The sequence below is a fragment of the Prunus avium genome, chromosome 1 (assembly GCF_965620075.1).
Source record: "Prunus avium chromosome 1, drPruAviu1.hap1.1, whole genome shotgun sequence".
In the NCBI taxonomy this organism is placed as follows: domain Eukaryota; kingdom Viridiplantae; phylum Streptophyta; class Magnoliopsida; order Rosales; family Rosaceae; genus Prunus; species Prunus avium.
In genome coordinates this window covers 52,622,130-52,635,443 of record NC_142284.1, presented here as the reverse complement: position 1 = coordinate 52,635,443, position 13,314 = coordinate 52,622,130, and the positions used below count along the sequence as shown (strand labels likewise).

At 37.1% G+C, this 13,314-nt stretch overlaps 2 protein-coding genes across 2 annotated transcripts; both read left to right on the top strand.

The window, feature by feature from the left end:
- The first annotated feature begins 2,257 nt into the window (after positions 1-2,257).
- On the top strand, positions 2,258-8,839 carry LOC110774516 (flocculation protein). The gene is made up of 13 exons (XM_021979058.2): positions 2,258-2,658; positions 2,772-2,842; positions 3,835-3,950; positions 4,515-4,600; positions 4,705-4,841; positions 5,186-5,368; positions 6,305-6,575; positions 6,855-6,931; positions 7,056-7,089; positions 7,250-7,328; positions 7,824-7,909; positions 8,011-8,113; positions 8,194-8,839. The coding sequence occupies exons 1-13, from the start codon at positions 2,415-2,417 to the stop codon at positions 8,621-8,623; spliced, it is 1,917 nt and encodes a 638-aa protein (XP_021834750.2). The 5' UTR covers positions 2,258-2,414; the 3' UTR covers positions 8,624-8,839.
- Positions 8,840-9,281: 442 nt separating this feature from the next.
- On the top strand, positions 9,282-12,252 carry LOC110774536 (COP9 signalosome complex subunit 5b). The gene is made up of 6 exons (XM_021979080.2): positions 9,282-9,777; positions 10,265-10,546; positions 10,629-10,776; positions 10,891-10,973; positions 11,683-11,760; positions 11,885-12,252. The coding sequence occupies exons 1-6, from the start codon at positions 9,373-9,375 to the stop codon at positions 11,987-11,989; spliced, it is 1,101 nt and encodes a 366-aa protein (XP_021834772.1). The 5' UTR covers positions 9,282-9,372; the 3' UTR covers positions 11,990-12,252.
- Positions 12,253-13,314: the final 1,062 nt, after the last annotated feature.

Here is a 13,314-nt window from a genome sequence, read left to right as displayed (position 1 = left end):
AGTTTTTTCTTTTTATACAAGTGATATCGGGAGAAGGATGGTGAAATTTCTCACACGCACTATTAATGTGTCATGGGGTTCGAACATGAGACCACTGATTTGCAAATCAAAGTGCTTTTACAAATGATTTATCAGTCAATGATCTTGATTTTATTGGTCCTTTTTTAGTAATTTTGCATGCGTACGTTTCAATTGAAACCCACCCATCATGAGCATTTGGCTATTATTATGTGTTGCATGCATCAGCATATCATGACAACTATTAGTAGGTTTTCATTCTGATTATTGAATGTGATTCTTATCTTATCTTATCCTTGTTCAAAGAAAATATTGGACGAATAACTTCTCACAATAGTAGATATTGTATTTTGAACGTTTCACCAAATTCACTTTCTCATGTTACATATGTTTTCTTTTTAATCCAAAAAGAATTGAGAGAGGGTGCAATCGAACTTAGAACCTCAAATGCAAAGCACTTGAACAACAAACCCCTTTCTATAAGTACTGCTATATACCCACATGATCCAAAATTTGAAGGTATGGCAGCAAAGAAACCACATCACTCAAAAAACATTAATACGCTATCAATACTATAATATGTAACTTGCATTCATAGGGGACATGTTGATTTTTTTTTTCTTTCTAAAAAGATCATTAATTAATAACAAGGGATTTTGATATATACATATATATATATATATATATATATATATATATATATATATATGTATATATCACTGTAGGACATATAGAATAATGGCACATATAAAGGGAATTGTGTCACATATAGAAAAAAATTATGAAATTATAAAAAATGGGTGGATTCTTGGACTACCAGAAAAAAAAATTTAAAATTGGTGGATTTTTTTTAGGGACAAAAATTGGGTGGATTAAAATAGATGATAAAGATACAAAATTTATGAAATTATAAATATACATATATTTTTTTTATGAAATGATAAAGATACATATATTGTCACTTCACGTGTCAATAAACAAAAGTTGGTAAAAAAAAATTGGTGCGTGTAGCATTATTATTTATCAATTTAAATATTAAGGAGGTGTTATTTGCCACATTAGTTGGGACTCAAATTGAGTGCAAATATTTGATGTCCCTAACATTACTGCTTCGTAAAACAGTGAAAGTTCATCTTCGTTATTTGAAATCACTATTCAATAAAGAAGGCAGTCATTCATTAGCTTGAAGATCTCCTCCATTCTGTATCTACCCAATTAATCGTAGGATCCACACTATTAGCTTGAAGTTATCATGGAGATTTCACGACATCCTTGCTGCCAAGAACATCCTAGTGTGTGAAGTGTGAACTCTTTAACAATACAAGTAGAAATCTTTAATTATCATCTTAAAAATATAATTAAATACATAGATTAACCCAATATCACCAACTTATAAAGCCGGGAGATAAAAACATTATTTAAATTTTACACACGAATAAAAACAACTTAGTCGAAGAATGTCATAAGTTGACTTAATGAATAATGATTGATAACTCATTATTACGTGAGTAGTTATTATTTGTAGTGAGTTTGATACCTATGATAGATAGCTCATTACGATGACATAACATTGTGGCCCCGTTTGGTTCACGGAATGAATTTGATGGGAAATTATTTCCCAAGGGATGGGAAATGGTGATTCCTTTTTCATGTTTGGTAATGCCGGGAAAGTGACCCGGAAATATCACTTTATTTCCTTTTCTATGTTTGTTTTGAGTATGAATGGAAAACAAATTTTGTTTAGTTTCCAATTGTACCCTTATTAAAATAATAAAAAAATACCAATAATTGTTGGATAAAAACTGTAATTATGAATTGTTAGTAAGGACAAATTAGTCAAAAAAAAAGTTAGTCTTACTTTCCCATGGGAAGGGAAAGTGAAACCCAAGTAGGAAGGAAGGATTCACTTTCCCTCATACTTTCCCATGTGCTAGGCAACGCTTTCCCATGCCTGACTTACCAAACATGGGAAAGCAATTGATTTCCCATCTCCAAGATTCATTTCCCATGAACCAAATGCAGTGTGATGAGTAAAAAAAATATATCTTTCTACAAAGATCTTTGTGAATATGATTTATTTCTTGTTTGAAAGCTGTCCACGTGTCCTCGAATTAACAAGGTTGTGTTGAGTCGCACTAATCCCTGCGCAGACAAAAATCCAAATAATAATGATGATAATTAATAATAATAATAACCGCTAGAAACCTAAAAAACGAATTGAATCTCCCGAAGGGACAGAAATTGCGAAACACACACAAACACAAAACACCCTTTTTAACCTCTCTCTCTCTCTCTCTCTCTTCTCTCTCTTTACAACTAACTCTTCTATCCCTTTCCCTCGTTCCCTCATTCCTATTCCCTCTCTTTTTGGCTTCTCGTCTCGCGCATGAGAGCGCATGGCCACCATTTCCAGATCCCGACGAGCCCTGGAGCCCCGATCTGGCGGGAAAATTGTCCGCCCTAGACGAGTTGCCAGTGCCAGGACTCCGTACGACCGGCCGAGATTGGCAAACCCTGGCCCCGAAAACCCTAATTGGTTCTCCAGGCTCATCTACTCCCCTACTCGCATGATTGCCAGCGGCGCTGGGAAGATAATTTCCTCTGTATTTAGTCCTGACTCTTCCTCCTCCTCTTCTTCAGGTACCCCAACCCAAGTGCCTGGCAGTTTTGTGATTTAGTAAAGCAAAAAGCTATCTTTTTGTTTTGGGTTTTTTCGTGCCATTGTTACTGGATTTTTGTGTTTGATTTTTCAGAGGATGGTACTGACTACGAAGATGTTGATGATGATGATATTTGTACTCAAGAAGATGATGGACTGAAGAAGGTAATAGCTCTAAATGTTGCTTATTCTGTTTTATTGTAGGTGTCATTATTCTTAAAGTTGGGCAATTCTTTGGAAGAACTTGCACTAGATATTTTTAACAGCTACATGATGCCAGTAGACTGTTTAACAAATTCAGTAAGCATGCAAATTGAGTGGGACTGATTGTTTCTGAGTGAAAGGAACTGAGATTTTTAACTGGAAAGGATGTGTTCTTTTTTTTCATTGCACTTGATATCTGTTCAAATTTGTTAGTTTTCCCATGATTGTGGTTTGCTGACTCTGAAGATAGTTGGTATAGTGCTTTTAAGTACCTGAATTGCTTAAGCTGAACAATTTTGTGAAGATTGCATCAGCACATCATATGATAAATATGATAAATTGGTAATACGACATGGGGTAACAGATTCCGTTATCCACACTGAAAACTCGATCCTTTGGGAGTTTCCATATATATTCACTTTTCTAGGGATTTGGATTCCACCTCACTTGGAATTTAGGGTATTTTCACGAGTGTAGTGGGCTCTGGCAGACTAGCACTTGAAATTATGGTTCCAAACAGAGGTTGTAGAAAACTAGTTTAGAATTTGTATACTCGTGGTAGGTTAGGGTTGTGGGGATGATTAGGAATAAAAAGGAGGTCGTGGAACTTTCCTTGCAGAAGTGAAGTTGGAGCTTTAAGCTGATTTTGACGAGTTATTTGAGAATTTTGTGGAAAAGCATGTGGTAGGGGATTTATTTGCGTAAGAGAAGGGATTTATCTGATACGGGGTTACCAAGAATTTTGAGAGGACAGGACTGTCCAGGGACTATGAACGGCAATACAGTATCTGTAGTCAAACTATTTATTTAAATTAAAAAATTTCTTTTAATATCGGAAACTTCTTTCAAGTTCCTTGTCATTTTAGGGTTTATAAGACAATTGTATATATGGCTTTTTTAGTTTCATTTCATGTTTACTACACATACAATATTGATTCTTGTGGTTGAATTAGAGGAATGGGACATCAGGAAAGATCAGTTTCTTTAGGAAGGAACCCCCAGCAACACTAGGGAAGAGCGAGAACAAGCATGTAATTGAACAACTGCTTATGCAGGAGACCTTCTCAAGGTAATGCTGCACTTCCCTGATATTAAAGATAACACATTGTACTTCTTTTTATATTTCACATTTGGACATGTACGTGTTTTATGCTTACATCATTTTTCTCCACTTCTTATATTAGCCATGTGTTCTGATTTGTTTTCCCTTGTGCTATAGTGCAAGTTTTTACAGAATATGTATCTTTATATTATCCTTGATTTATTTTCTGCATTTACCGTCTTAAGTTCCTATTTTATTTCCATGAATGTTAAGTTATTGAATCTTGTTTTATGCGCCAATGAATATTTCTTAAGGATTAATTTCTAACCTGGGTTCTCCTATCGAAGTAGAAAGTGGTTGTTCACGCTTCAAATTTAGGACATGCATTGAGTGATTGACGTTTCCTTCAATTTCTAAACTCCTTATCATGAATTTAGTGTTTGTGTGAGCACTATAGTGACTGGGTTGGTTTCAATTGGTCTTTTAGGGAGGTTCCCACAAATTGTTATGCATCATGCTACTTTTCTGCCAATTATTCTTCATTTCTATTAACTAGTTATTTGACTTCAACTTTGCCTTTGACATGACCAGGGAAGAATGTGATAGGTTAATAAAGATTATTAAATCAAGAGTCGTAGGTTTTACCACTGCTGAAGATGCAGAGAATACAAGACCAAGTGAGATACCTAACAAAACAGTTGGAAGTGAAAGTGGTTACAATTACAGGATTAAAAACATACAAATTATCCTTATTTGACTTACGGTGTTAATTGCATTGCAGATGTAGACACGCCTGATCTCTGCGGAACAGCTGTTACGGAGGCAAAAAAATGGTTGAAGGAGAAGAGGTTGGGATCAAGTTCAAAGTCAGATTCGGATCATGGAACCTGCACCTTAAATTCTCTTATGTTCCCACAAGTGAGTGTTCTTCCTCTGGTATTATCTCGTGGCTATCATGTGCTTTCTGTTTTTTCCCCCATGTCTGGATCCTTATCTTTGGAATAAAATCTTCCCTTATGTCGTAGTACAACCCTTTTCATTCAGATTTTGGTTGAAATAGGCAATTCTAAACTTTCTAATCTCTTGATGAAAGAAAACTACAAAGAAGATATATGCTACACCTTCTCTGCAAGTTTATGGTAGAAATTTGGTAGAGATACCAAAGTCTCTTGATATATTTCAATTTAGTACTTTCATTATATCATTATGTTTTATAAGCAAGGAAAGGAGGTTGAGTTTTCAATTTGATTCTGCTGGTGCAGGGGGCTGAAGACGAAGGTGGTTCACCAGTGGATGTAGCCAAGCTGTATATGCGGGCACGTCCTCCATGGGCATCTCCTTCTATTAAGCATGGAGAACTGAGATCTCCATCATCAACAGGGATGCAACTTTTCAATGAAGAAACCCCATATTCAATTGGTGGCAATTCTTTGTCTACATTGAAGGTACCATTTGGAATTTTTCTAGTCATATCTTTTTCATTTTTGAGTTTGTGACAAGTAGGACTTGGACTGTACACTCAAACTTATTGCTAATGGGAGGTTATTTACTCCTTCGTATGGATACCAGGTCCTGGGTAATGTTAAATGTGGCAGTTCTTTAAAAGAAAAGATTGAGGCTGGAGATAGATTTTCAAACTGAACAAAGACTAGCAATCCATTTTAGGATTGGATAATGTTTTGATATTTCAATTAGATGATGACTTTTTCTTGAATCAGGATTATGTGGGTTAGAGAAATTCTAGTATTTATGGTTCTGTGTAACTATGAACAGCAAGCAAGGGTGAGCTGCAAATTTAATGGAGAAAGTCTAGAATTTTGTAGTAACTAAAAAAAAGTCAGGTTTTGTTGTGTATGGCTTGGTTTTCCGGTTTGAATGCCCACCCATAGTGTATGCTGGGTCAAGTAATTATAGCTTGTATGGTTGTAAAATTCAGGGAAACCCTTGAATAAGGTCGTGATTCAATATTGATGCAAACAAGCTAAACATTAACCCTAAATGGATAAATATTGAGTAGAGTGGATCCACAATGACTCATCCATGTGTTAAGACAATGTTTTGGGTCCCAAGACAAGGCATTGGCACTCACATCTGGGTAAATGTTGAAGCATGAAAGGAAGTTTTTTCTCATATAACTGCAGAATGACCATTTATTAACAGTTAATGCAGATTAACAAATAACACATTGGAGGTTGATGTTGAACCACATATGTTTCTTTCTTCTTTTAGTAACTGTGGGGAGTTGTTGACACATTCTTTCTGTTTTCTTTGTTTTTAGTGTGAAACAGAAATGAGGAAATATCTTTTGGATTGGTAGAGAGAAATGCGGAGGTATTCTCTTTATTGATATTCTGATTGTGCATTCTGAAATTTCAATGCAGCTGAAAAGGGACTCCCGTGCCACTGGGTCCTGGAATATCCAGGAGGAAATACGAAGAGTGCGATCGAAGGCAACAGAAGAATTGCTGAGGTCCCTACCTTCGACAAGAATTGATTGGTCTGCATCTACTTTAGGAAATAGAAGTACCTCGGGTTATTTGGGGGATGGAAAACAAGAAGTTGAAACGGGAGATAAAATTCACAATTCTAAGAATTCCATAGGTGCAAACGTGAACTTGTCCTCTGGAGTAACTACATCCTTTGGCTCCAATGGTATGTTTTCTTTACTGGGTTGAACTAAATCTGTTAGTTTAGTCCAATACTCTATTGTCATCAATTTATGAATATATTGCATATATTTATATTTTATCAGAGCTGTTATTAGCCTTCCAAAATAGTCATCCTGCTCTCCTCCCTTAGTTTTTTAATCTCATTTTATTGATAGTACTCCCCTATTGAAATGATGTTAACACTCCCCTTTAATTTTCAGAAAATAGGAAAACTAAAATATAGGAAATCTAAGACATGGAACCGTATTTTCTGCTCTTTCAGTTTCGGAGAAGACACAGTATGGGTTGCAGAAAGAAGCTTTGCCACTTCCGGCTATTATCAGTTCTGAACAAAATCAGGTTCCCAAGAATTTCAGTATAGCCTATTATACATAATTTTTCTTTCTGTCTTTCAAAATGAGTTTTGATGAAGACTCTGAGCTACCAGATTCTTGTTATAACCTCTTATTTTCTTTTTATGAAGGATTCAGATGTCGCTGCAATTGATGGAAAAGGAGGTGCTTGTAATTTCCACTTTTATCTTTTGTTGACAGTGATTCAGATGGATTATATGTTTCTGCTGCACAGATGTGCCCACAGGCACACACATACACACATTCATATCAATACTACATATTCTAATTAATTTTCTACTCACTAAGTTTGTCCATCTAATAGGTTCTCAGAATGCCTTGGAAGGGGTGTTAACCACTGGAGAGCGACTTAAGGCATCTGAAGATATGAAGACTGCTCCCAGGTTATCCCTTTCCCACAATGGTAGCTTTATTAGCCAACCAAAACTTCCGTTAATTAATTCCTGTAGCATTTTCGCAAATCATTCAACGCATATGCAAAATGGTTATTAGAATACGGGTTTCCTCTAATTACAAGTTTATGTATGAATATCAGTTTGTAGCTTACTTAAAGATGTTGGTTATGCATGTCCGCTTGCAGTTTACTTAAAGGTGTCATATCTGTCTCTGATCTCAACATGATAAGGCATGGCAAACTTGTCTGGTAACATCAAACTCATTGTTTTCAAAGAACAGGGCTTCTGTGTTTAAGGAACAGTTCTAAATAAAACTTAAAAGTGGGAAAGAAATAGTTGAGAATCCATTTTCTAGCATCTGTGCTGCACCAGTTTGGATTGTGATTTTGATCTTTCCCTAAACCCCTCTTTTTTTCTTTTGCCCTTTGAGTTGGTCCGTAATTGTTTTGGCTTATAACATCTAATTCCCCTTGTATGTCACAGTGATACTGTTGCTGGTGATTTTGGCGGGCAGAAGAACTCTAATGGGACTGAACAGCGAAACACAGACATAGGAGGAACCGTACAAGGTAAATTCCCTTTTACCCTTCTGCTGCATGATTTATACTTGAGCACATTTTTGTGGCCGAAGAGTTATAGATCTACTGACTAACCTCAATTTACTTCTCAGTTGGAGATTCAAAATTACACGACATAATCTGTTCAACAACTGGAGAAGTGACTGGATCAAGAAGTGCTTATACCACAAATGGTTTCCCTTCTTCGGTAGCTAGGTAAGCAGTTGTTGATGCCATTGCTTTAGTGCTGCATCATCTACATAAATTTTTTAGTGAACTGGTTTCCTGTGTTTCAGTTTGTCCGCACCAGACTTGGGTATAGAAGAAAACCCTATACTTAATGGGGAAACTAATCCAGTCACTTCAAGCCATGAGAAGGTAGCTGTAGATCTCACTGTGGAGGAAGAAGCCCATGAGTTTTTCAACGATGCTACTGTCGAGGTCTCCAATAAAAATGAAAATAATGTTGATGGAACAAAGGAAAACGACGGCATGCCTTTGAGTGAAGCTAGTATTGAGGTACCTGAATCGATTGAAAATTATATGGATGTCACAAAGGACAATGATTTTGTTGCCACTGGCTCCCAAAACAGCTCTAGTATGCCCGATGAATATTTATCACAGGAGCTGACCCAGCCGAATTCAAAAAGCACCCCCGTCATTGAGAAGCAGAAGGGAAAGAGACTCAGCAGATACAACAGGAGAGGCAGGTCACGGGGCAAATGACACTGAATGAATTGTGGCTTTTGTACCTTACTGTATAATTTATTGTATTCTAGCCTTTGTAATTTGTCAATTTTTTTTATTTATGTTAACAAGGTAGGAACTACTGTTGGGAATTTTTATGTCATGGGATTTTAGTCTATGTTTAGCTAGACTTGAAAGGAAATTGTAGAGAATTTTCCAAATTGATTGGAATTGTGAAAACCACCTGTTTGAGTATGCACGATATGTTGACATTAAGTCCCATGCAAAGCACTCTTATAATTTTTGCCAAACATCGTTTTTGAAAGACAAGTGCTTTTAGCAGTTCCGAAAGCACTCCCAAATGAGTTTTAATTATTAAAAAATAAATTCTAATTATTAAAAAATAAAATGATGAAATATATGATAACATATTTTATTTTGCTCTACAAAGATAAAACAAAAATGGAAGGGACTTATTAGCTCAAGTGGTTAAGAGCATTTACTTTTACACTTGAAGTCCTAAGTTTGATTCATCCTTCCTTCACTATCGCTTGTATAAAAAAAGAAAGAAAATATTATATTTTGCTCTTTTGACATGCTATAGATAGTAGCCACAACCCATTGGGCTTTATCTTCTCCAATAGATCCCAAAAACCCAGCCCAGTGGCAATTTATTATTTCTATTTCCTTAGTGGAAATCGATTTCACTCGATTACGCCGAGTCAGTCACACTGGTACATTACATCAAAGCGAACGAAAAGTGTCTCAGAGTCAATTTCACAAACACCATGGACGCGCAAATAGCCCAGCAGACATGGGAGCTAGAGAACAACATAATCCCCATGGAGACGCCTCCGAGCGTGGCGAAGTCGAAGGCGGACCCGTCGGCCGACGCCATATTCTACTACGACGAGGCGGCGCAGGCCAAGTTCCAGCAAGAGAAGCCCTGGACCAACGACCCCCACTACTTCAAGCGCGTCAAGATCTCCGCCCTCGCGCTCTTGAAGATGGTCGTGCACGCCCGTTCCGGTGGGACCATCGAGGTCATGGGCCTCATGCAGGGCAAGACGGACGGTGACGCCATTATCGTAATGGACGCTTTTGCTTTGCCTGTTGAAGGGACTGAGACTAGGGTTAATGCTCAGGCCGATGCCTATGAGTACATGGTGGATTATTCCCAGACCAACAAGCAGGTCTGTGCTTCTTATCGTATTTTCTTTGTTCTTGTAATTTGTTATTATAGTTTTTAATGGTTTGGGGATGAATTTGAGGCCTTTGAGAAACCCTAATTGCTGTTGCGGTTGGGTTATTGCGTCATGGAATTGTTGCATTGGTGAAAATTGTTCAATATGATGTAAAAGACCTTAATGCCACTTTTAAAAATCCCTGATATCTGTTTCATTTTTGGCCTTTTTCTTTGGGTGGCTGTATAGAGACACTGTTTGGTTTGTGAGTAATAGGAAAGAGCTGGCTTGTGAACAAACTGTTGCATTGAATACAGTGTCTATATAACCCTCTTTTGTACATGGTTGCTAGGATTCTAGTGGGGCAAAATGTGATAAGCATAATTTCTCAAAGTCTTTGTTGTATTTTGTAGAGTAGAATTCTTCTATTAGAGTCCCATGTATTAGTTCTGTTTTTTTCAAGGTTAATCCTCTTACAGAGTATGTTATGGTATAGGCGGGGCGGTTGGAGAATGCGGTTGGGTGGTACCATTCTCATCCTGGTTATGGATGCTGGCTTTCGGGTATTGATGTTTCCACACAGATGCTAAACCAGCAATATCAGGAGCCCTTTTTGGCTGTTGTTATTGATCCAACTCGGACAGTGTCAGCTGGAAAGGTTGACATCGGTGCATTCAGGACATACCCAGACGGATATAAGCCTCCAGATGACCCTGTGTCCGAGTATCAGACCATTCCTCTGAACAAAATTGAGGACTTTGGTGTGCACTGTAAACAGGTTATTATGTTTTTATCCTACGGTTCTTTTGTGAAACTTTAGTTTGTTATTCTCTGAAACTCATTTGTATTTGTTTATGCAGTATTATTCTCTGGATATCACTTATTTCAAGTCTTCTCTTGACTGCCACCTCTTGGATCTTCTTTGGAACAAGTATTGGGTGAATACTCTTTCTTCCTCACCATTATTGGGCAATGGAGACTATGTTGCTGGACAAATTTCTGATCTAGGTACTTTCTTACCTGTTGCATATTGCCTATTCAAGTATTTCCATCGGTCATGCTCGTATTTTTTGGATATATTATTTTGCTGAATATTAAGTTGTCTCCTTTGCATCATCTCAGCTGAAAAACTGGAGCAAGCGGAAAATCATTTGTCTCATTCTCGCTTTGGGCCATTAATAACTCCCCCACAAAGAAAGAAGGAGGTAAATCTCTCTCTCTCTCTCTCTCTCTCTCTCTCTCTCTCTCTCTCGTTTGATTTAGAAGAAGAGCTGTCAATAAAATGGATTGTGATTCATATATTGAGGAACTGCTAAGAGGGAACTGTTACCCACATAGAGGTAGAGAAGGTTAGGGCTGGCAAATGGTATGGATAAAACACACCTTTAAAATTACATCATTCTATATGGCTATGCTTGTAGATGTCCATTGAAGTGTGAACATGGTGTCATTCTTCCTTTTCGTTCAGTTCTGTTCTTTTCTCTCTTTCATGAATACTGATAAATATGTGGATATATCAAGGAGAAAACAGAAAGATAAAAGACGCAATTATTTTCCCACCCTGAGAATCACTTGCATTTATGTTCGGTTTCCACTCCTTAAAAGGAAAAAAAACTTTGTTTTCCTACAAATTCAACTATTTAGCAGTATTGTACCAAATATTTTCTTCTCCTGTCCTTTTAGGTGGGTCCCACTTGGTCCCATAGACAGGCCATTTAGATCCAGGTGACCTTGGAAATGCATATCTGGTGATTTCATTTCTATGTAGGACAGAGTTGGGATTAAGAGGAAGATGTTACTATATTTTAATTTGTTTTGGTATCTTAATATTGTTTAACATTTTAATGTTGCTGGTTACCTCTTTTGCTGGTAATTTATTTGAGTCTATAATTTCAATGGCTTCATGAATTGCAGGAAGAATCACAACTTGCCAAAATTACTCGTGACAGTGCAAAGATAACTGTCGAGCAGGTGCACGGTCTGATGTCACAGGTAGCCCTGGCTTTGCCGATCTTCATATACCCTATGTGTGCTCTGAGTAGAAGGTTTTTGCAACAACAATTAGTTTTCATCTTGTCCGTTATTAACAAAGTTGCTCTTATCTGTTTTTGCTTAGGTTATCAAGGACATTCTTTTCAATTCTGTACGTCAATCCAACAAATCTCTCACACAGCCATCTCTCACAGAACCATCTGACCCTGAACCGATGGTTGAAAGTTGATTTGGACATTCTGGCTGGCGGAACAACCGTTATATGATGCTTTACTGCCTGAAGGAAGATGGAGTCCGGGTTACATTTTATGATCCTGATATTAGAATCCATTGTTGTTGAAATTCTGTTGCTTCCTACACTTTTGTAAATCCTCGAGGTGATGATGCTTAATTTTTTTGGAATTCCCATTTTGCTAATTCTAGTATCTATATTTTGTATTTGGTGGATTTCGACAAAATTAATCATTATATTGGAGTTAGGCTTTCGGAACTTTTAGCAGGGCTTTTAGAATTGGGTTGGGCAACAAGTCAACAACAAACAAATTGTCTTGCAATTCAAAATCTTTATTATATAGCCAGGTTTTTTCCTTTTTTCTTTTTTTTTCTCCTCTTTGGTCTGACTTTATACAGCCAATTTATATAGACGTTTTCATTTTTATTCTGGTTTCCCCACAGTTTCAAACAACATGTACCAAGAAAAGTCTTGATAACATGGTCATCAACAAAAGAGTAAAAATTCTTTATTGGGTTTGAATATGCATTTTTCCAGGATCATAGGCGCCACAAGCCAAGGAGATATCTTCAAACATCTGAGCATGCATAATGAGCTCCTCCTCTCGTACAAATTTTGACATGAGATGGTCAAGTGGGCCACTTTTCGTTTTGGTTCATTGCTAATTGAGCTGGAAATTTTAACAGATGGAGAGCACCATAACATCATCATAGGTTTTGAAGAGAACTTGAAAAAAGGACAGAAAGATAGGCCTAAAATTATAGATAGGCAGAGAAGAAAATGGATGGTTGGCAAGAAAGTGAAGCAAAATTGGATGACATAACTCATCATATATATATATGAAGGCAAAAGGCTAGAAGTAGCCAACGAGGCAGGAGGAAATAAATGAATGGACGCTATCTTGAGCAAAATAAGAGACACTTCATTTTATGGAGCAATTAGTGGCTTTCACATGCAAAGAAACAGAACCCTCGTGGGTCTTTTTCCTTTGTTGTAGGTTTCTACTTCTGCTAGATTACAATTTTTTATGCAGGTTCTGCTTCAAAATTGGGACCTCAACCCTAAAAGGACTAATGCCCATGCCCATCTTTTTCACCCCCACTTTCCCACTAGAGAGAAAAAGCCTAAACAAATCTTCCACTTTTTATCTTTAGTGGGTTTTTTGTGGAGTCTCCAAGCAAAAATCATGGCTCTCACGACTTTCCCCCAACTTCCTCTCTCTCTCTCTCTCTCTCTCTCCACCATTTTGTTAGGATTAGATTCTTACAAGATAACAAAAAGGTTGGTTCACAGGCAATGGTCATCTTTCAATGTAGCTAGCC